The sequence below is a fragment of the Propithecus coquereli genome, unplaced genomic scaffold, assembly GCF_000956105.1.
Source record: "Propithecus coquereli isolate 6110/MARCELLA unplaced genomic scaffold, Pcoq_1.0 Scaffold336, whole genome shotgun sequence".
Taxonomy (NCBI): Eukaryota; Metazoa; Chordata; class Mammalia; order Primates; family Indriidae; genus Propithecus; species Propithecus coquereli.
Window position 1 is genome coordinate 1732985 of NW_012149019.1, and position 24181 is coordinate 1757165.

General features: G+C 47.4%; 1 protein-coding gene across 4 annotated transcripts in view; it reads right to left on the reverse strand.

Annotated features, from left to right (window-relative positions):
- The window catches only part of GRB10 (growth factor receptor-bound protein 10), a 180414-nt gene that overhangs the window by 63688 nt on the left and 92545 nt on the right, over positions 1-24181 (reverse strand). For all 4 annotated transcript variants that reach the window (XM_012650633.1, XM_012650636.1, XM_012650634.1 and 1 more), the window contains one exon: positions 1483-1702. In XM_012650633.1, coding sequence (XP_012506087.1) covers positions 1483-1702 — 220 coding nt within the window. The remainder of the gene's footprint in view (positions 1-1482; positions 1703-24181) is intronic.

Below are 24181 nucleotides of genomic sequence, written 5' to 3' on the forward strand. Positions count from 1 at the left end.
TGAGAACAAGAGGGCCACACTCTGGAGAGCAACGTTGGATAGACACTGGGAGAGGTGTCGATTTAACATCGGTGAATGAATGAGTCGAAATGCAGGAAGCCCGAGAGGCCACCGACCACAGGCCCCAGGGTTGGCTCCCTAGGGAAAAGCAGCCCACCTGGCACAAGGCCATTATCTGGGCTGCAGAAGGCTCAAAATGTCAGGCAGGGAAAGAAACCTCTTAGAATTTTCTGGAAGCAAGGAATGGAGCTCCCCGGAAGATACAGTGCTGAGAAAGGAGCCATCAGAAGCCCAGCCCGACAGGGGCTGGTGAGGGAAAGGACAAACCCTGGCAGAGACTGCTCAAGTGCCCCCGAGAAGGCCCAGAGCGGCAGGTGTGGCCTCTGTCCGTGCCCACGTGGCCGGGGGCAGAGAGGAGCAGAGCTGCCCGGTTCTCAGCCCGGCCTCACAAAGACCAGCATTCAGTGCCTAAGGTGCTCTCGACAGCTCCCCTGCAACACGACCGCCCGCCGCACTCTCCAGACACCCTCCTCTCAGGTGCTCCAGCCAAAATCCGAGTTACCCCCACGCGCTCGGGCCCTCAGCGCCCCCTCAAAATTCAAGGCAGATAAATCCGGTTGCTCTTCCTCAGCGCTGCGCTCAAAGCCAGCCTCCACCCTCCTCCTGGGTCAGCACCCTCACCTCCAGCCTGGTGGGCTCCTGAGACAGCTTCCAAATTGGCAGTGCTCTGTCCACCTTGCTGCCCTCCAACCCCAGGCAGCCAGAGGGATGTTGCTAAAACCCAAATCCAGTCTCCTCACTCGCCTGCCCAAAACCGTTCCCCGTCTTGCCCCAGGGAAGGGCACACAAAGCTCCTCTGGACCTGCTCCTACCTCTGCGTCGGATCTGCTTGGGAGAACTCTCCCTTTACCTATCCGAGCTCCTGCTCACCCCTGGACATCCAGTTCAGAGATCTGCCACCGCCAAGCCACCTCCCCGACGCTCCCAGCAAGTTCCTGGCTCCAGCCTCCCCACTCCCACAGAGAAGATGTGTCTCCCTGCTTAGTGCCCCGGGGAACATGGCAAACATGCAGCTCTGATAAGCCCCAGGGGACACAGTTGCTGCTGGTCTCCGGACCCTACCTGGCATCCAGGACTTGGGGCACTGACCAACTACACAGCCGTTCCCTCCTTCTTCCCAGAGCATTCTCCTCTGACGGCTTTCCTGCACGCCCCCCACCTAGCACGGTGCCTGGCCACACAGGTGCTCAGTGAAGGGACCAGAACTGACCTAGGTCCCTAGTGCAACCCAAGTCCTGCGTGTTAGACAGCACGCCATGCGTGCTCAGCACATCCGTTACCTCATCAAAGGAATTTATCTGCCTCCTGATTGTGCACGGCCAACACGGTCTCCCCCCAGCACCATTTAACCCTCAGAGAGCAGTGTCCTGTCCCTGCTGACAGCTCTGACTCTCACAGGCTCCTTCGAGACGCAGGGCCCACCTGACGGCTGTGATGTGCACAGGCTGGGAGCGCTGCACCCTCTGCCTCGGGGACGGCTGTGGCTGGACGGGCCGAGCGCCAGGGGTCCGCGGCTGGCTGCGGGGGTGCTGGCCATTCTGCAGGAGGGGCACTGTGTCTGACTGCATGCTGCAGGCCGAGTACAGGCTCTCCAGGGATGCGTTCATATCGTTCATCAGGGCTTCCAGGTCCACGTCATCCTCTGAACATGAAAAGGCAAGAGCAAAAGAGGTGGTTTAGCAGAGGCGAGGGATTATGGCCAAACGTGCATATCAGTGATCAGGTTCCAAAACTCAACAATCTTTTTCAAATATTTAGGGGGTGGAGGAGCATAGCTGAGAGTAGTACGAACGTCTGTAAGGCAGCGTATGCATTACGTTTATTAGCGACGATCGGTACTGCAGAGACAGTTCAGTGATTATACTTCGACTGCAACTCCACCTGTCTCTATAGGACCTCCACTCGGAGCCCCTGCTCAGCTCACTTCTACGCCCTTCTCTCCTCCCCACCACCATCGGGGCCACACACGGCCACAGCTGCAGAGCGTGGCCCCCCTGGCCCAGACCCAGCTAGCTGGACCACATGCGTCCTCCGTGATTAGGGGTCTCCCTTCCCTGAGACTCTGGAAGTAAAACAAAGAGACAGGAACAGAGCAGCACCCAGCACTGACACTAACTAGCCTGGCCCAGTAGGGCTAAATGGTGGCCAATGCCGCAGCACAGAGGCTCGCTGTGTGGCAGCTGCTACAACATGAACCTGTGGACTTCCGGGTACCCACCGTCTCCCCCCGACTGGCCAGAGAGCTGGAGGAAGCCCGTCTTCCCAGAAGAAGGCATGAGGCAGATGTGGAGGGAGAAGCCCCGGGGCACAGGGAGCAAGCAAGAGAGAATGGCAGAAAACGCCCAGACAGTGAGGGAGGAGCGCGCAGACCGTGATGGTGGACTTATGTGTCAACTTGGCTGGGCCACGGTACCCCGTCTTCAGTCAAACACCAGACAGATGTTGCTGTGAAGGCATTGTTTAGATGCAATTAACATTTCAATCAGCAGACTCTGAACAAAGCGGATTGCCCTCCCTAACGCGGGTGGGCCGCATCCCATCAGGTGAAGACCCGAAGGACGAAAGGCGGACCACCCAGGAGGAAGGCGGAGTTCTGCCTCCAGATTGAACTGCAAGTTCCCTGCGCCGGCCTGCCCTGCAGATTTTAGACTTGCCAGACTCCACAATCTCATCAGCTGATTCCTAAAATAAGTGTGTCTCTCTATGCATGCATCCTATTCATCGTTTCTGTTTCTCTAGAGAACCCTGACTACACTGAGACTCAGGGATGTGGCCCAGCACACACAGAGGTGGGGAGGGCACAGGCAGCCGGCACCTGGAGCTGTGCAGCCTTGGGCGAGGGCGGCCCGCTCGGCTGGGCTCTGGTGCTCACCAAGGCTGGGCTGCACTCCTGCTCGGGAAAGATCTGTGCAACGTTCCCACGTCCCGTAAGAATTTTGTCGTTTTTGTGCTCGAGCTAGTTTGAATCGGTTCTGTGTTTGTAACCCAGTACATTTTAATAATCCTGACTCCTTTTTTCTGCATTTTCAGATCTGTCACGCTTTGACAACATGGCAGATCACGCCTGAGGCTCCTAATTCATCCTCTCATTTGCTCCCAGAATGACACCCACATAACACACAGGACTCAGGGTCACAGACAGCAAGACCCCTCCCTATGGAAGGCTCCAGCTTCTGGCTGGGGGAAGGAAAGCAGAGAAGGGGCCTCAGCGCCTCGCCCTGCCCTGCCCCTGCGGCTCCGGCCCAGGCACGCAGCTCAGGCTTCCTGTTTCTTGGTTTCTTCAAGTCTGACACGGGGCTGGCAACAGAGTCCCCCCACAGGAGGACTGGGAGGATTAAGCTAGTTATTATCTGCTTTACAACAGAGCCTCGCATACAGCCAACAGCAATATGCTGTTCATTAGCCCCATTTCATCTATTCCTTACAAAATAATATAAAGTGGTCGCCACTAACCTGGTGAACAGCTGAGGAAACAGGCCTGAAGGATTGAATAACCTGCCCAAGATCACACAGCAGTGAAGAGTGAACCTTAAATTTGAAAACAAGTTTTGCAGCCACTCACTTGCCCTCGCCAGGTGTGTGCTCAATAAATGAACTCCCAAAACCTTCCAGGACACTCTGCCCTTCCTGCCTCTCCTGCTGTCCACAAAACCGTCTCAGGTGGCCCTTGCTTTGGCTTCCTTGTCTCTCAAGACTAAAAGACGTAACAAGACAAGACATAAAGAAACCAAACGACAACACAAACCCGCTTGAGGGAGACTGGCAGCTCCAGGAGTGCGGAGGGGGTGGAGGGGCAGGGTTGCCTGGTGGCTCGTGCCTGGGCATCTGTGGTGGCAGGGGGCGCGGGGGCAGGAGGGAAGGACGCAGGCAGAAGTAGAAAGGCCACAGAAGCCCCCGCCCTCTGAGGGGGGATGGGAGGGGTGGCATGGGGGGTTTCAGGCAGACCTGGCCCAGGATCACCAGGACAGACAGGCAGAGCGGAGGGGAGGACATGGATGGAGGCGGTGGGACAAGGGGTATGCTCCGCAGACCCCTGCTGGAATGAAGAACAGAGGCCACGTGCAAGCGCCACCAAGGGAGGGAAGAAGGAGGCCAGAACCAGGCGAGGGGCCTGAGGGAGGCGCAGGAGTCACACGGACCCAGAGATCGCGACTGTGGGACCAGAGCCAGGCAAGCCCTGAGGACCAGCAAGTGCCCAGGGCCTGCCTGTGGGGGAGGGAGGGAGGAAGGGAGGAAGAGAGACTCTGCCACAGCTCAGGTATGAGTGGTCAAATATTAATCCTGTGGCCAGAGATTAAAAGGACAAAAGTGCTGAACTGATAATTAATAATTACCATATAATCAATAATTAATTTATCGCAAGGCAGAACACCCGAGTCAGCAGGTACAATGCTTGCACACAGGTGGGGTGGGGCAGGCGTGCCTGGCCTGCGGGGCCCCGGCCACCCCGGCCACAGACGGCTGCGGGCCGGGGAGCACCTTGCCTGCCCAGGTGGAGCGGCGAAAGGTCACGGCGAATGGCTGTCCACAGGAGCTGACTGCTGAGCACGAGCCCTCCGTGCTGCACTCATGGAGACCTCGGACCATTCCTCTTGAAGCAAAGCATAACCTGTGCATACCAGAGTCCCCAAATCCAGGGCTTCGGGGAAGTTCTAAAACACATGCCTCACGACACCACTGGTCTCCTGCGCTCCCATTTGGCCGACAGGGAACAGACGCTTAATTTAAGCACTGTAAACCAACTGAGTACACATGTGCTCTTAACGGACCCTGTTAACAGCTCAATATTTCTTTAACGGGCCATTTAAGAATCAATGCTGGGGGAAACACAAAGTTCACTGTAATCACAGTCAGTCTCCCATGGTGCGGGAGGCCAGCCGAAGGGCGCTCTGCAGATCCGCGCCGGGCTGCCCTCCTGCCTTGCAAACCCAGCCGCGGCGCAGTTCCCGCTCTCGGACACATCTCTTCGAGAAAACGAAATGGCACGCGCGTTTATTTTCCCCTAAGCATTTCTGACAGCCTAGAGGTAGTGTCTGTCAGCAATGACAGCCCCCCAAGGTGAACAGCCCCTGGGGTTTCCCGTCCTCTTCCTCCTGTTTCTTCTCTCCGTCAGCCAGGTTGTTCCCGGCTTGCCCCTCCGCAGTCAGGTCAAACGCAAAGCGATTCTGCCACTATTCCAAGTAAACGTAAGGTAAACTGGACGCCACAACATAAACACAAGGCGTGTCCTCGAAATGCTTTTACTCTCCTCTGAAGTGGATTACTTGTACAACTACTTTCTACTTTAATACATTTAATTCTGTATCTTTTAAACAAGGCCAGGTTAATCTGATAACATTCACTTAGCTTATGATTTTCATGAATCGAATCTAAGCACTGTATCTGGATGTTTCAAACCTTCATACTTTCCATAGCCATAAAACTTTCTAAAGAATTTTAAATGCCCTACTCTGGAAACAACAACTTCCTGTGGGGTCCATTGGCATTTTATCTGTTTAGATAGTAAAATCACTTACGGCTATCTGACTTTATTTAAAACTTCCCTAAATTCTCATGAGTTAGAGACCAACCGTTGAATCTTCCCAACGGGGGTTTTAAAGGGCTGATTCTAAAAAAGACACTTCTTCACATTCTACACCAAGTTTTTAAAAAACGTACTACACTGAGATACTAGGGAAATCACATTCAGTTCCTGCAGATGTTCCCTCCGGCTTCCATTCCGGCAGCCAGTCCACGCCGGAGAGGACTCTGTGTACCTTCGCCACGCACGTGGCCAACTGCTACATTCTTTTCCAGTCCCATGAATCCAAGTGGATCAATAATCACCCATTTGTGAAAGGCTTTCTGCCGCGTAACGTTAAGTGGGAGAAGCGAGTAAACAAATGCTTCTGGAAATGAATGTTCAGATTAAAAGTCTATTCAGTGCTGACCTGATGCCAAAATATTTTCCATGAGGCTGCCCCTCTGGGAGGAATACTGAAAGGGGAAGAAGAAATGGTTTTGTACATAAAAATTTCACTTCATGTGGATTTACAAGAATGTATTTAGTGCACAAATATAGGTCAAACAACACGGCTGTCAATCAAGTTATTAATAGTTATTTTCCTTCCTTAAATAGCTCAGCCCAAAACTGGGCATTGACTTTGTCCCAAATATTTGAGTAGCTCATTTGATCTCAAATTCACATGTCATCTAGTTTCACCGTCACTGGCAAACAGAGTCTAGTTTAGTTCTAAAATAGATATAAATTCAGGGAAACAAATTGGCATTTGGCTCATAAATCATTACAAGTTTATGTGTCCATAAACCCAGCTAGGTGTGCTGGGTTGAGAGAGAAAAACTGTGCTTGCAAGAGGACCGGATTTCGGGCCCCACCTCTCGGCCCCAACACACACTGGTTTACAGCGCCACCTAGTGTCTGCTTTACATGATTCAGAGGCAAAAGCTGACATTGGAGTCAGCAAATTTTAATCAATTATCTTGGCGCCTAAAGACATGCTATTTGCACTTCGTGTTTAGGAATATCTGTCAGTGTGCAAGTCTCCCTGCCTTCTCCACCTGCCCCCTGCCTTTCCTCCCATTTTTATACAGAAGGGACACCCTGTTAATAAATGGTTGTGGGGCAGGGGAGGGGGATATATTATTAAGAAAGAGTAGATTCAGTCCCTGAGAAGAAGAAAATAAGACAGTACTTTACATGAAGAGTCCGTAACACATATGCAAAAAACAAAGTTCTCACACATTTCTATCTGTAAAAGAACCAAAGACCAGGCTGCAACAGCATTTTAAACCTGGACCATGTTCACTTGGCAAGCAATTTCTGTTAACGTCTAACCAATTAAAACTTTGTGCGAGTATAACTAACCTTCTATTAAAATATCTTTTGCACACCAATTCATCTATTCTCATATCTCATGTATTCTAGTCATATGCATTTAGTTTTCATTATATAGTGTTTGGACATAAGTAAGCAGAATAAGAAAATCAGGTATTACACTGTTGGAATATTCCTCTCTATTCTTATTCATATTTAAAGATATTCGGCAAATATAAAAGCAAACCACGTAACCACAGCTCTAAATAAAAATACAAATGCAACTTCCAAATGTCATCATTTTTTAAAAAATGGAATCAATGTTTTATTTCAGTGGTTCCTACAAACAGGCAGGATTGCGGCAGAAAATAAAAACCCTAGAATTAGTCTATCCAGCATATGCATATAAATACTCTCATATCCACCATCAGAGCTATATAATGACAACTCCTGACTTTTCAGTGTTTACAAGAGAAACTTATTTTCCCAATCTTCGTCAAAAATGGCAGCCTCTCCTCTCCACCCAACTTACACAGAGAACAGTAACTGCTATTTTCTTTCTCTATTGAGAAAATGCATGCCAACTGATTAAAAATTTGTAAAAATTTATGTGTTTTTTACTTTTCATAATGAATACAGACGTCTGAAACAGTTGTGCCAATACTTACGGGGCAGTGGCTTGTGCCCATGTGGATTCACGAGCCCCCACCCCAACTCCCAGGTCCCGCAGCCCACACGGGAGGAATCAACACCCAAAGCATATTCAAGGGTCAGCTGGTGACATGAAACTAGACAAAAACAAACATACACCCTGGATATAACACAGTTACGCAAAGCTAAAATCACAATGATCCTCTCAATTTGCTGAGGCCAGGCCAACTTATTCCTTGCTTTGTATTTACAGGTGACATCCTAATTATTTTTCTTGGGATGCTTTTCCTTTTCCTAATACAAATGCAGGACTGTGCGTCCAGGAAGGCTGTGTGCATATTTAATCCTATATCCAGTTCCTTGAGGGCTGGAACATTTCATTTTGTTATTTTAGAACTCTATCCAGACCCTCCTCCAAGAACATCCCCTAGCAAGTTATAGACCCAGGACCCTACTAAGCAGTTTTATGGATAATCCAAAATACGCAGACCATTCGTTCTCTGCTGTCATAAAATTTGCACTCTACTCTCCTTAAAGCTACATTTAGATATACCCATTCTTTCTAAATAAATTACTACCCCTTTTGATTATGTACGTATCTATAGCTACTACTTAGATTCAGAGGAACCAAGACCCAACTTAAGACCGAACCCCGTCTACAACCACAGAGGTGAGGCGCAGGCCAGGCATGGCTCTGGGCCTGGAGGGTAAATGGAGGCGGGAGGCGGGAGCAGAGCAGGGGCAACCCCTCCCTGGAGAAGCCTCCGGCTTCTCTACCACGAAGACCACCAGGTGTGCAGAGGACCCTGAGCTCCAGCCCTGCTCTGTCAGAATTCAGGCAAACAGTTCCAGCCTTCTGGCCCCCTAGGGGTCCTGCATGGAGGAAGATGTTGTCTACAGCTCCCAGGATGCTGACTGACCTTGGGGCTGTCCAGAACCCTCGCTCTTTGTTTCCCCGAACATATATGAGAGTTAACAACGAAGAAAATCAAATTTTAAAAATGAGTTGCTAAAACCCTATATCCCTTGTGGAAGGAGAAAGGACTCTTAAAATGCCAAAACCCTAAAACCAGAAACAATTCTGCTGCCAAATGAATGCAGGTGTGTGAGCCTCTCTCTCTCCTGTTTGCACACAGAGCCATGAAGCACTAAAAAGACTGTCTGGGCATCTAGTTGATTTGAGATCATGGGGCTCTTTCAAAATGTGAAAGCAAACATTTGACATACTTTCTCCAAGTTTCCGTTTGCATTTTTCATGTTTCTCAGGGGCTGCACCCTCGCCTTTCATGTCTGTGAGGTCTAACTTCCCCACTAAACCATTCTGCACTGGCCTTCCTGCGTCTGGCAGGAGTTTGTTTAATTCACCAGCTAGGGATGCCAAGCTGGTAGGATTTCTGATTCTGGGTGTGTTGGTTCTGGGTGGTAGCCTCTGGGACCCTGGGTGATGAGCCCAGAATACGCAGGTGGTTTTCAGAACAGCCTGAGCAGGCACAGTGCAGAGGCTCTGCTATCTCCCCTCAGCCCATCTCGCTCCCCTTCCCCCTTTCCCAGCACTGGTTACTTTTAGGGCTGAGGTGTCAGGAGGGACCTGACAAGAATGAGGGAATGTGGGGACTCCTGAGAAGGGATCATAGCTCACCCCAGAGTGCCTGGCCCAGTTGGCTAATTGGAGTGACCTTAGGAACTATTGGTGGCTTTGTCCACTGTGGGGTGAGAATCACACCAGTGACGCAGAGTCTGGTAGGCAGTAGACTCGTGTCCATTAGGGCAGATCACCAGACTCTACTCGTTTTGGCCTAAACCTTTGCTAACATTTGGTAATTTTGGTTAAGCGTGTAAAAAGGATTGGTAATAACAGATGATCACGTAGGATCAACATCACCCTAACACAGGGGTAATTCCCACATTTGCTTTTTATTTTTCAAGCCTTTTCTACTTCCAGTATTTTAGACAGTTAAAAATCAATGTATATGCTACCTTGTACTTTTTGACTAGTTATTCTATGGCAGTGGCTTGAGAAGTTTTAAATCAGAAATGAGTATTTACATTTTGGAAAACATGCTTGAACCTTGTAGGAAAGGTGGCCCAAGGAATGAGATTTCAGTACAGAGAATGATTTTTGTTCATTAGCAGCTGTCAGAGTTTCTGGTCCAATTCCGAGCGGAGAGGAGTATAAATTAAATGAGTCCCAGTGTTCATACTGAAATGTTGCAATGGGAAATTTGGGCTTATTGATATTCAATTATGAAATAACTTCAATAATTAGATGAAAGAAATACAATCTTTTTTCTTTGTTCTATTTTTTTTTAAGAAAAATAAATACAAGTATATACCACCAAAAATTAAAAGCAGGGACTTGAGGAGACAATTGCACACCCTGCTCACAGCAGCATTATTCACAATAACCAAGGGGGGAAACAAGAAGTGGCCCTCAACAGATGGAAAATGTGGAGGAAACACTGGAATACTACTCAGCCACGAAAAGGAAGGGGATTCTGACACATGCTACCTCATGGATGAACCTTGAGGACATTACGTTGAGTGAAGTAAGCCAGGCACAAAAGGACAAACACTGCGTGATTCCACTTATGTGAGGTCCCCAGGGCAGCCAAATTCCTAGAGACAGAAAGTGGAATGGTGGCAGGAAGGAGTGGGGGCAGAGGAAAATGGTGAGTTGTTTATGGGGACAGAGTTTCATTTTTGCAAGATACACAGAGTTCTGTGGATGGTTGGTGGTGACAGCTGCACAACAACGTGAATATTCTTAATGTCACTAAACTGTGCACTTAAAAATGGCTATGATCCTAACCGTTATGTTAGGTGTGTTTTACCACAATTAAAAATAATTTTTGAAAAAGCAATTTTAAAATTGGCTTAATATTCTCAATATAGTCAACTGAGATCTTTCGCTAATCTACTGGGACACCTTTAATGGGCTTCACTGCCACAATGCAGCCTTCATGTGGGGGAGGCGGGCCTGAACTGCTCACTGGCTGCCTCATGCACAGCCCCTCTGGTGGCACACGGTCTCTCTCAGACCCCAGGTTCTGCTCCTCCTCAGCCCTCAGATCAACTTCATCCTCAGCATGAAGGATGCTGAGGATCCCACACACTCCCTCTCCTGTCCAGCCGGCCAGCACGCCCACTGCAGTGTGGCTTCCTCCCCCTGCAGAGCTGACACGGCCAGGTGTGGGCACTGCCCGGATGGACAGCAGAGGGGTGGGCCCGTGCAGGTGAGAAGGCAGCGTGGCCCAGGGTGACCAGTGGCCACACAGACTTAGTTGTGGAGAAAAGCCAACGGCCACGTCCAGGAAAGGAACACCCGATCTGAGACATGGGTGCAAGAACCTGGGCAGGAGGCAAAATAAGATTCGGGAAACCGCTCAGTGTGAAGGCTGAGGATGACACCTGGGACTGGCTTCGCAGGTTACCCCCTGCAGGCCACACGGAGCAGATCGGCTTGTTAAAGGACCAGGACGAAGCTACCCATTTCCTGACTAAGTTACACTAAACATGTATTCCTCTTCCTAAGAACAATATGAATTTTCACTACAAATGGGTATGCTTTCCCACCAATCCTCCGGACTGTGACAGATGAGGTTTGTTCCAATTGTTCATCTTACAATGTTGCACACAAAGCTCCACCGCCAGTGGAGTCTCATTGAATAGAACTTATAAAACGCAGACAGGCTGCCCCCTCTTACAGACAGCTGGGCCAACAGCCCTTCACCCATCTTTCCAGGGCAACTGGTGGCAAAGGCTAAAGTCTAGGGCAAATCTCAGAGTCAAATGCAGATAGCCTGGTGGCCAAGCAACTTCGCCTCTATCACACACAAAACCGGTAAGATAATGATTAATCACTCTGTACTTTGATTCCAGTGAGATCTTTTTCTAATTATGTTTTAGGGAACTGTACAATAATTCTATTTTAAAAAATAAGGAAAGCTACCTATTTTACTCATGATTCCATCAAATTAAAGACCTGGCATCTGACGTTCCATGAGCATCACCTGGAAAAGCATGCAAAGTATCCTCCTTTCTTGGATTTTATCCTGCCACATTGTTGCAAGGAAACACCTGGGCATGACTAGGTCTCTGCCAGGCCCTTTAGCACTGCTCAGTTCTGCACCACACAGCCTATACAACACAGGAAAGGAATTTTCCACTACAGAAAAGTTATGGCCTGTCAAGCAAGGACCAAGGACCTAAGCTACCGATTACATTTAAAAAGCATGGATTCAGCTTTGCAATTGCTATTTGTACTATTAGCAGACACTTGCGTGGAGAAGAAACACATCCACAAAATATCACTGAGAAAGAGCAAACGAGTAATTGCGTTTTTCTCAAGTCTTCCTTAGCAATTTAATATTTCTTCTCAGCCTTCTGATTTCAATTTCTAATTCTTCTATTACATCATAAGTCAGGCAGAAGCCTAGGTACAAGAAGCTATATAAATAACTTGTCATTCTGGAAAGTTCTCATTTTCCATCAACCCTAAAAATATTAGTCCAAGAACATGGAATTGAAGAGGGAAAATCCAGGGTGTGGTCCAAAAGTCTGTCACTCACTAGCACTATGCTCTCAAAAAGTCAATTTTGTAAAGGTAAATTGGACACTGGGAACCTTCATTATCACATTCAATGTTAACACTTTATGAGTCCATGAATTTAACTCCATAAAATTTAAAATCCATCCATTTAGTCAGTATTTTTCTTCATTCAACAAATATTTACTGAGCACTGACTACAAGGTTCAGGTACGGGAAACAGATGTTAACAAAACAGACAAGATCGCGCCACCTCGATGTAATGACGTCTTAAGCAAGAGCTTTGGAAAAGGATTACAACGCTAAATATAAAATAGCAAGGAAGGATATGAAACTTTTTACTACCTCTGGAAACATAATGCCTTCTACAAAGAAGTGAAAACCTCCAGTTAAGTGGCAACTAATGGGGAGGTGAGAGTGGAAATGTCCCACAGGAGAGTAAGAGTGGGCTCTGCAAGGAAAGGGTTACCCCAAGGCGAAGGGAGGGATCCCAGGACTCAGCATTTTGCAAGAGAGGACGGGGGTAAGTGAGAAGTTAAAGGAAGTACAGAGTACAGTTTGTGTCCTCAGATGAAGAGAATCTTGGCAGGGTCAATGAAGTTCCCAGTCTATAAAAGTATCCCAGAGGCCAGAAATTCTCCTAGGATGGTTATGCTCACTGCTTGGCAGAGAGAAGAGTTTTAAAATGAGATCTCTGTTTACAGGCAAGACAGTCAAGTAGAGGGCATTCAGCTCTAAAAAGAGCCTAAATTCTAAGGCATCGGGATGAGAAAAGTCATTCCAGGAGAATAGTACCAGGCGATTCCAAGAAATGGCAGTACTTCCAAACTGAAATGCCCAGGAGAGAGGGGCGGGCTTTCCAGGAGGTGGCTGGAAATGCAGTCTAACCAGAAAGACAGGACACTCAGGCTGGGGCAGGAGGGGCAGATCACCTAGAGCTGTCATTCTCAGACCTGCCAGGTGAGTAGGCTCACGTGGGAGCCTTTCATGTGTGGAAACAGGTTCCTGGGATGCACCTGGCACTCTGATTCCCAATCTCTGGGGCTGAGCTCAGGGAATGAACAGAGGACCTACTATGGGCTGAATATCTGGGTCCTCCCAAAATTCGTATGTTGAAATCCTAACCTCCAAGTTGCTTGAATCAGGATGTGGGGCCTTTGCGGGGGGCAGCGGGGCGGGGGGTGGGGGTGATTAGGTCACAAAGGTGGAGACCTCATGAATGGATCCTGCTCTTACAAAGGAGGCCCCAGAGAGACCCTTCCCCACTGCCCCATGTGAGGACACAGCAAGAAGACGCCATCTATGAAATAGGAAGCAAGTCCTCTGCAGACACCAGATCTGTGGGCACCTGGATCTTGGATTTCCCAGCCTCCAGAATTGTGAAAAATAAATTCCTATTGTTCATAAACCACCCAGTCGATGGTATTTTGTTTTAGCGACCCAAACAAACTCAGATCCTAAATGAGTACTTATTATTTTTATGATAATTATGTTGCAATTATGAGAAATAAGAGCTCATGTATAAGTGGTATCTTTTGAATAATGCTCCAGGAGAAGAGATGGGCCAGGTTTTGATGGACACTTCCTACCGTGGAAGTGATTCACAGCCTGGACTCACGGAGCAGGGAGACACGTGTGATGATTTTTACTCTTTCTCTCTACATAAGGTTACATTATTAATGAGTATGATAAAAAACAGCTACCATTTTTTGAGCAACTACAAGGTATCACGTCTGATACCAGGCAAATCTCATAGTTCAAGCTATTTCTCATCTTCCTACCAAACCAGCCAACTAGGCATTTTTACGTATTTCAGGTAAGGAAAGTGAGGTACAAAATCACTCAACTACCAAGATGTAGAGTGGAGAGTCCATCCAACTCCAAAGTTCAACATGCTGCTGCCTCCTTCATACATTTCAATGATTTTCTTTCGTTTCTTCCTCCATGAACTTGAGTTTTATTTTAGTTTTCTATTTACATATCTTCCTTTGTCACTAAGCTTGAGTTTCTAGAAGGCTGGAGCTGCTTTTGCCTCATTACCTCACCTTCAGTCTGGCACACAGTAAGTACTCAGTAAATGTTAGTCCAATACTAACTGGAAGAGAGATGCACCAGCTTTCATCAATCAAGCAGCAGAATTTTCTAGAAAGTCAGACAGCCAGGCAACGTTCCCAAACTCTCTGGAGGTTGCTGTTTCTCCAATCTTTTAGTTCCCTGGAAAAAGGCCCATAGACAGGGTAACCCACCAGCTGGATAAATGCCAGATTATCTAATTCCAAAAAAATGATGGCACATATCCAAAACGGAGAACTGTTCTAGGCGCAGGAATCTATTTGCAGGACGCATTCCCCACAGGCAGCCACGCCAGGCCTCCCTGCTCATCCCTGAGGTCGCAGGGGCGACACCCAATGAACCCTCCTCGATGGGAGCCTTAACACTTCCTCCTTGAACCCTAACCCTAACCTGCCCGTTCCAACACTGCCTCTGTCCAGGAAGTGTGGTCAGTGCAACCCTCACCCTGGGCCTCTCCACCCTGGGCAATCCCACTCCCCTGTATGCACGCTCTGTCCGTGCGAGCCTGAGCCTTCTACGTCTCCACGCAACCACAGATGCAGCTCCACGCCCACGCGGATCCTGCTGGAGGGAGACACCACTTCACAGATCATTACCTTCTCTTTCACTCCTGTGTGGTGTCTGTAAGACAATAAATCTGCTGTCCTTCTAGGTCTGTGGTTCCCAACCCTCAGGCCATGGACTGATACCAGTCCGTGACCTGTTAGGAACCACCTCGCAAGGAGGTAAGCGGTGGGCGAGCTAGCGAAGCTTCATCTGTATTTACAGCTGCTCCCCATCGCCCGCATCGCCACCTGAGCTCTGCACGCCCCACCCCCGTCCGTGGAAAAACTGTCTTCCATGAAACTGGTCTCTGGTGCCAAAAAGGTTAGGAATTGCTGTTCTAGATAATAGCAGCTATACGTATGTTACATAAGATAGATCTCTCCAGTGCGACCTTTGCTACCAGGCCCTGCCAGCAGAGACCACAGTAGAACATGAGAGGCTGGCACTTGGGATGCCGGGCACTGCCCTGGGAAGGATCCCATTTCCAAATGCAAGGGGAAAGAAGGGTGTGTTTTACAAGTCATGCACTTACTGCTCACGTCCCCAAGGAGCACAGACACTCAGCACCCAACAAAGCCAAAGTCAATAGTGTCACCAGTTTCCCTTGTCTGTTCTACGTGATGCAGCGTATGCTGGTCAGGGAGTGGTCAGAGACACGTGGAGGGGAGGCAGGAGCAGCGCAGGGCTGAGCGCTACACCAGATGTCACACACAGCCACCCACTTCACAGATGAGAAGACCGAGACTCAGCAAGGCTAAAACACATGCCGACGGCACACAGCCAGGGGTGCGCCCTCGATTTCTACTCTGGTTTAGGTACGAATCCAACATTCTTTCAGTTTTCCCAAAGATTGAAAAAGCAAAAACATTACCCTTGGGCTCAAGGAATCTCAAAATAAATTGGAAAGACAGATATGTATTTGACATTTAATAAAACAAAGTGCGATGAATTTGGGGGAGTAGTTAGAAGCCACAAGGAACCCAAGAGGAAGCAATGTGCTTTACTGGTGGGAGTGGGAGGGACGCGCCCAGGACGGGGGCAGCGGCACCTGCGTCAGAACCTAAGGATGAGTAGAACCTAAACGTGCGAGAGAGGTTAAAGCTATTACTGGCTGGGGGCTGCCCATAGACAAAGGCGGGGAAGGACTACAATGAACGGTAGGTTCCAGAAGAGCAAGCAGTTCACGCAGCTGGCCTGGGTGACGTGTGCGCAGGACACGAGAGGAAGCCAGAAGGTAGAATGTGCCTGGCTCGTGGGCCACAGAGAGGAGAACGGTGTTCTCAGATTGCGCTTTAAGAAGAAAACTCTGGCTACACCACAGAGAACGACCCCTCTGTGCAGGCAGTGGGACACTACAAGGGCACTGGGGCGGAGGTGGGGCAGACGTCCAACAAGACCTGGGAGAGCCTGTGACCACCTGCAAGCACCTGCACATGGAAACACGGATTCCAGGTCATTCCAGTGTGCACCAGAAGCAGGGGTGGAAGTTACCACTCTATTCTAGGTCTGCATCACTAAGCACCCCCACCAAGGAGAGCTGGGCATGAACAGAACCCGCTCCCCGCAGAGGGAGGGAAGAGGCCAGTGCCAGGAAGTGTCCAACCAGACAACTCACCTCCATGTCTCTCTGAAACCACTTCTGCTTCACAAACCCACAGTGGAGTCCTCTCAGCCATCACAGAGCACTGGTATCACTGGCTGCCGTCCTATTTGCTCCAAGGTGGGGAAACCTCTTTGATGTGAGGCAGAAATCTAGCTGTCTGTCCGTCAGTGGCTGGGGTGCAAGGGCTCCCCAGTCATGACGCTGAGCCCCCAACAGGAAGCATGAATTACACAGAGGTACCCTCAGACATCTGACACTCAAGTAGATTAGGAGCCTGCTGGGATTATTTTTCAATGCATTTAAAAACATATCCACAAAGATGGGGGCACTAATGACCGTGTGCTAACTTCCTCTTGTCACTGCCCCCACCTCTGAACAGCTCAGGAGTGTTATGAAAGACCATCTTGGTCAGAACTGAGTCCAGAGTTGAACAGGCGTTTGGTGGCCCATCTGTGCAAGTTCTAAGGAAACAGCAGGGGGTGGGGAGGCCACCAGGCAGGCTCCTGGCTCCAACACTAGCGGACTGTCTGGGGCACCCTTGAATATTAATTGTTTAACTCCAGCAAAACATCTGCTCTTCAGCAGGTCACTGTAGGATTAACTGTAAATGTGCATAGAATCTGCCCACGGATAAGGAACTAATATTTTTGAGGACCTACTAAAAGATGGAATTAATTCATAGTGAGGCATATAATATCAGTCATGCCAACAAAAGTGATATTGGAAACCTTGTTAAATTGCTTCTGAAGGCAATACAAGTACATTCTGTACTGAATGACAAGAGGGTTTTTTCAAACCTTACTGAAAATCTCTAGCTTGAGATATTCCTTTGGGAAAAGAGTTTAAAATGGTGTAAGAAAAATAATTCATTCCGAAATAAGAAAGCAGACTATTTATTTGGAATGGCTGGAGGGTGGTTAGTACTGGGTCATCGTGATTTAAAAAAAAAAAAAAAAAAAGCCAATTTAGGTAAAGTATAATATAACAACAAAAAAACATAATACAGGTATTAGATTTTAGTAGCTAGGCTATTCTCATTTTCTACCTAGGGGAAATTTAAAGGTATTCTTTCATCACTGATCTTAATTAAATGAAAGAATAATTTATTTCTAAGTTATACCCTGCTACTTCTAAAAAGGATTTACACTTCCTTGTACAAAACGCCCATATGTTCTAGGATCATTAGAAATGACTCACTGCTCTCTGCGTAGCCCCTGGGCCTGGGCCCCATGCCTCCTGTGGCCTAGACAAGCAACAGACACTTGTTTAACAAATGAATGAACGAATGAATGAATGAAAGACACAGGAAAACCACAGAGCAAGAGGATGAAAAGCAAACACACCAGGGGAACAGAAAGAGTCACCGGGATAAAGCCCTCTATTGAGCTGCGAGCATCCTGACAGCTAAAGGAAACATGAAACATTAATGGAGTCCAATTATCTGCCAAAAGGGACCAGACAAAAGAGTGGCGTGAACTGTCAGAGCATCAGGAAGGCGAAGGCCCAGAATAGCTGAGACTTGAAAAATTACAAAGAATGACAATGGCTTTTTCAGCTCTGCTCCAAATAAGGACCAGGAGGGAGAGGTCTGCTGCTTGCCTAACACTGGGGAAAGACAAAGAGAACGCAGCCTCCTCAATGCCTTTTTTGTTCCTATCTTCCTTATTAAGACAAATGATCTTCAAAGTGGAAAGGAAGGAATAAGCACAATTAAAGGGAAACCACTGTCCAAGGCAGGAGGGCGACTGCAGGGATCCGATCCACTTGGCTGCTTGCAAGGCCAAGAAAAATTCAATCCCTACAGCTGAAATCTCAGTTCCAGCCACTAAACAATCTGAGGAGTCAAAAAGAAAGCAAAATACTGGTGGATTGGATTAGGAAGGAGAGCAAATCTGGAAGCAGAACGGAGGGACGAACAGCTTGGAGGCCTGAGCCACCATCCTGGGTTCAAACCCCAGCTCTGCCACCGCGAGGGCTGTGGTCTGACAGCTCTACTTTTTGCCTCAGTTTCCTCTACCATAAACATGGAAATAACCACAGTGCCTACCTCACATGAGAGTTAGGTGGATTCACTGGGTTAGAATAAGAAGCACAAGTTCTTATCAGGTTAAAAAACTATTTTTTATAACAGGGAAGTCACCTAAACATGTGAGAATAGAGGACAAAGCATGGCGTGGCTGGCTGAGGGACTGCGGTCACACTGCAAACTGAGGCTGCACAGCAATCGTCACGGTACGTGCAGATGATGTTATTCAGTGAGCCTGAGCCCACTTCCAAAGGGAGAAAGAACGTGGGCATTAGTTATTTTGTGGGAAAAGGATTATAAATGATTTTTCTTTTAGCTTTTCTGTACCTTACCCTTAAAAACAGGTGTTTAGACGTTGGGATAGGGTAAAAATCAAAATAACTATCAACTTTGGCATCAACGCCCAGCCAGAGATCAATATTCACTGTTATTCAGGATTTCTCTGAGCATTTCAGAAAAAGAAACTCATCACTGGAAAATAGCCTAGTTTCACCATGAGGAAACAACACGAAGAAAACAGAAGTTACTTTTATATACACGTATAGTCAGCCCTCTATATCCGTGAATTCAACCAACCGCACATCAAAAATACTGAAAAAACACTGGGTCTGTACTGAACATGTACCGACTTTTCTTCTCATCATTATTCTCTAAACAATACAGCAGAACAACTATTTACTTAGCATTTACATTGCATTAGGTATTGTAAGTAACGTAGAGACGATTTAAAGTACACGGGAGAGTGTGCGTAGGGTATATGCAAATTCTACGCCACTTTATCAGGGACTTGGACATCCTCAGACTTGGGTTCCGCAGGAGGTCCTGGAACCATTCCCCCACAGGTCCCAAGGGATGACTGTACGTATCGTGAGTAAAATCTTGGTGATACTTTTGTGGATAAGAAGGTGAAAGATGAACTAGAGGAGCACACGCGAGAGGAACCATGACGCAACGCACCATCTTCCCAGCTGACTTTATGTCCTTATCAATCACACCCTCATCCCAACAGCTCCTGATGCCTCACGAATGGCAAGGCATGGCAGGAGGGGCAGGTCTTTGTTGGCTGGTTTTTATCTTTACTTGCCTACAATTACCAGAACCTCCCACATGGAGGGGAGAGGTAGGGGCTCAGGACCTTTCCAGAACCCACAAGTCCATCTACGGCATGTGAGTTCAGGAAAACACTGAACAAGTACCCATGAAATATGACTCCAGACAAGGCACGATAGCAGAACCTTGAAGATAAGACATGGTTGTTGCCCTCAAGAAATGTATGATTGTAGGAGAAAAGAGAAAAATATGATACATAAAGTGACACTTGTAAGGGCAGCTTACACGTATAGGTGGGTGCTGGGTGGCGCCCCTAAATTATCTCAAAACCTGACATTGGATGGACTTGGCTTTGACTCTCCTTCCACCACTAAGTGACTTCTCTGGGACTTCTAAACAAGTAACTGAACCTTTCAGCCTCAGTGTCCCCATTTGTAGCTCTGATGATTAAGTGAGAAAATCTAAGATGCGCAGGGAGGTTTCAGCACAGGCCACAAAGTTGTTGTCATCATCACCGTTGTTATGTTTTGCCACGTTAAGCATGATATGTACATACAAGTTTGGAATCTGAAGTGCAAAGTAGCTCCTAACTCACCCACAGCCACACAGCATTGCTGGGTAGACCAAGAGACAGAAAAACGGCCAGCCCAGGGCCTGGCCATGTCCCCCAGCACCTGGTGACATTCAGAATGGCTTCTGGGAGGGGAGAAACAAACATACAAAACTTATTTCCCTGATCTATTTCACCTTCTCTAGTAACTTACATTCTTTTCTAATTTTGGTCGTCTACGCTTGGCAAGCAGCCTCCGCCCTGAGATATTGGTGCTTCTGAAACAGTCCATGCTCCATTCTGTTTTCCACACTCGCACTGTTGCCGGACAGGAAGGCACTGCACCAAACCCACTGCTGCTGCAAATTAAAGCTGCCTCCCAAATAACCAATATTTTTGGCTTAAAAAAAAAAAACAAGAGAAGAAACTAAAGCCAGAAAATAGCTGTAATGGGTTAGACAGGACCATCAAATGCCAGGGCCTGGAAGGCATTTCTCAAACCAGGAGCCAAGCGTCTGTGTGCGATGTTTCCATCTGCGCGAATGGACCACGCTTCCTGGTTTATGACTCCAGCGGTCAAGGGCAATGTTCTAAATCCACCTTGGGAGCTTGCACCGTGGTGCTTAGCCAGCCCTGTTCTCCAGGCGGAACAAGGTCATGTGGGCACAGGGTGAGGAGCCCAAGGTGTACACGGAGCAACAGAGGTGAGGACAAAAGGCCCGGAGACTGGGAGAGCACAGCCTCCGCTTTCAGGCTGGAACTCGGGCCGCAGCCCACAAGGCCAGAACAGCTACCTCAGCAAGGAGAAGGGGAGGCCCAAGCAGTCACAGTCCCCAAAGGGGAGAAGCCCATGGAGCAGTTGCTGTCTTCTGGCCCAGCAGAAGACATGCAAAGCTAGGCAGAGACTTGGTAAGGCCTCTGCTCTGGGACAGAAGGAAGCAGGTGGGACCACTTCTGGCTGTGGTCAGAAACTCTGAAATCTAGCACGAAGCCACCAACTGAAAACAATACAGGGTAGGGGACTGAGGGCGATATGGAGTGGACAAAGGACATTGCTGGAAATGAGATCTGGGCTCTCTGCCAAACTCTGCCACTCTATTGAGTGAATGACCTTGAATGACCTTGGCAAGTAACTGAAATTCTCAGATCTCATCTCTATTCAAACTAGGCTGGGCAAGACCCCCACCCAGGACTGCGAATCTGTGGTGTGTGAGAGCCCACCTGTCCCTCACCCATCCCAGGCTGGCACTGACCACTGCAGCCCTGTCTTCCCGGGGACACAGCCTCAGACTTCCCCTCAGCATCAAACCCAGGGACCCTAGAGCACCTGCTAGCTGGAGAATTCTGCAGTTTGGTGTGTACGTTGTAATGGCACAATCATTCATTTCAAATTTTAGTTTGTATTATTTCTCCCCCATTTTAGGAATAACCTCACATTATAAATAAGCCCGTTGAGAAACTGGAGAGAAACAAAAACACATTTCCCACCCCAATGTCATGCTAACAGGTGGACTGTCAATCTCTAAACGCTTGAAGGTGCACTGTCTTCCCTCCTTCCCTCAGCTCCGAACCCCTCTGCTCTTGGAAAGCCCCCTGGGATCTCAGGCGCTTCGTGTACACTCCGCTCCCTGTGCCTGTGACACTCTGCTCATCTTCGCAGGATGGCTCAGCCGCGACCTGTGCACGTCGCCATCCAAGGGGCGCTCCCTGCCCACCGCCGGCCCAGACCATGACCCCCCTCAGTGCCCGGCACACTGCCTCCTCCTCAAAGGTCCTCAAATATCCCTCGAGGATAAATCAAGAAAACTACTTAGAGTGAAATAAATCAACTTCCTCAAATTTCACACTCTTGACCCATTTATTTTCAAACTAGTGCTGCCACAAATTGCTCCACGCTGATGTATCGCCATCAAAACCACACAGCAGTGATAACAAATCACCTTCCCTCTTGATCACTGCAAAAACTTCCAGGCTGGCGTTATCCTCGATCAGTGAGTTTTCTAAGTAGTGAAGGTAACACCTCCTAGCACAAAAACCTGCTTTCATTGTCCTATCTGTACACATACAACATGCTCCCGGGCTGCTTCCTTTCTTAAGTGGGGAGCAAAGACTATAACACAACCTTTGCTGACTGACTCTGGTCCTCTCTCTGAGCACGAATAATAACGCCCACTGGGCTCAATGAAGTGTGATGTTATCTGCTCCTAGGTAAACAGACTCGTCCTGCAGGATGCTGTGAGTCCCAATGGCTGTTTCTGGTGGTCTGTCCCCTCCAGCACTGTGCCACCGCCAAAACCACCTCCCCTGATGCGAGCTTACAGGCATTCATTCCCAGGAGCTTGTGACCCTTCCTATTTGCTATAGGTTTCGATAATAAATATCCAACATTCTGGCACTGTATTTTAAAATAAAACCAAAAGTAGTACTTAGTATTCACTTATTTTCATTATAAAATATTGTTACACGTTTGTTCAAAATTTTAAAATACAGAAAATTACAAGGTGAATAAGAATCACCTATAATCTCACCATTCAGAATTAAGCAACATTATATATATAACATGTATCAAAGTGTTTTTTTTTTTTCCTTTTTACAAAATTGTGATCTTGTAGTATTGTAACCTGCTTCCCTGCTTTTTTCACTTAGTAAATCTGGGCATTTTATCAAGTCACTAGATATCTGATCTATTTAAAATAATAATAGGACAAAATAATCTATCAAGTGCACGTACTGCTTATATGATCACTCTTATCTTCTAGTTATTTCTCTTATTCTAGAGGAATATGCTACGGATAGAATTGAAACAGATACACACACACTGATTTCTTTGAAATAAATTCCTAGACTCGATAGGTCAAAACTCAAGGACTTTGTAAAGCTCTTTTTAGGACAGTAGCAAACTAACTTCCAGAATTAGACCCATTTCTTTATAAGAGGGACTTCTCACGGAGTGCCCCCCGGCGGGCACAGTATCCTGTGATTTACGGACACCTCTTTCCAGTCCTCACAACAATTCTGCAAAGGCCTTTTTATCCCCACGTTATAGATGTGGGAACTGCGGCTCAGCTATCCCAGATGGGACAGTTTTAAATGACTCTCTGAGTCCTGACACTCCATCATGCTGCCCACTAAGCTCATGAACCTTTGGGAGCTCTCTTCAGAGCTTCCTCTATTTACTTTAGCAGGTGGACTCTATAACCTCATTTTCAGCTCCTTGGGGCATTTTTGCTTAATTGTGCTCCTGGTGAGAGACACAGCCAGACGTCTCGGCTTTGGTTGTGAGCAATAGCAACTATCAGAAACAACTTGCTTAAAATGAGAGAAGACCAAACTTCTAAAAATAAAACTTCACATCTCAAAAATATTGTTAAGGAAAAACTAAATATAGAATTACCATATAATCTGGCAATTCCACTCCTAGATATAAACCCAAAGGACTTGAAAGAAGGAACACAGACACCTGTACGCTAATGTGCACGGCAGTATTTTTCTCGGTACCCGGGATGTGGAAGCAGCCCAAGTGTCCGCCGACAGCTGAATGGATAAACAAAATCTGGTCCCTCCATACAATGGAATATTACTCAGCCTTACAAAGGAAGGAAATTCTGATGCCTGCTACAACATGTATGAACCTTGAGGACATTATGCTAAGTGAAAGAAGCCAGTCACAAAAGGACAAATATTACATGATTCTAGTTATATGAGGTACCTAGAATGGGCAAATTCACAGAGATAGGAAGCGGATTAGAGGTTACCAGGGGCTGGGAAGAATTATTGCTTAATGAGTACAGAGTTTCTGTTTGGGATGATAAAAAGTTTTGAAAATAGATAGTGGTGATAGTTGCACAACACTGTGAACATAATTCAAGCCACTTAAAGTACACTTAGAAATGGTTAAAATGGTAAATTTTGGTTTACGTATTTTTTCACAATAAAGAAATATTTTTAAAAAATTGTCAAGAATAATTCCAAGCAATTACAAAAGCACCCAGTTTCAAAGGAAAATGCATCTCTTCCTGCAGCGTGCTACTAACAAATGCATGAAGCATTTTTAGCAACTGTCACACAAAAATAAGCTGCTTACATTAGGAACGAGGTAATAAAACAGGAGCCATAAATCCTCTTTTCCAGATAGCAGTAACAGGTCAAGGAAAGTCACAGCTAATCTTTTATTCTAAACATCAGGTCCCTTGCGAGGAACCAGGCAACTCTGGATCAAACACATCATGCAAACGTAAGGCCTATCTGATTACGCCTTGACA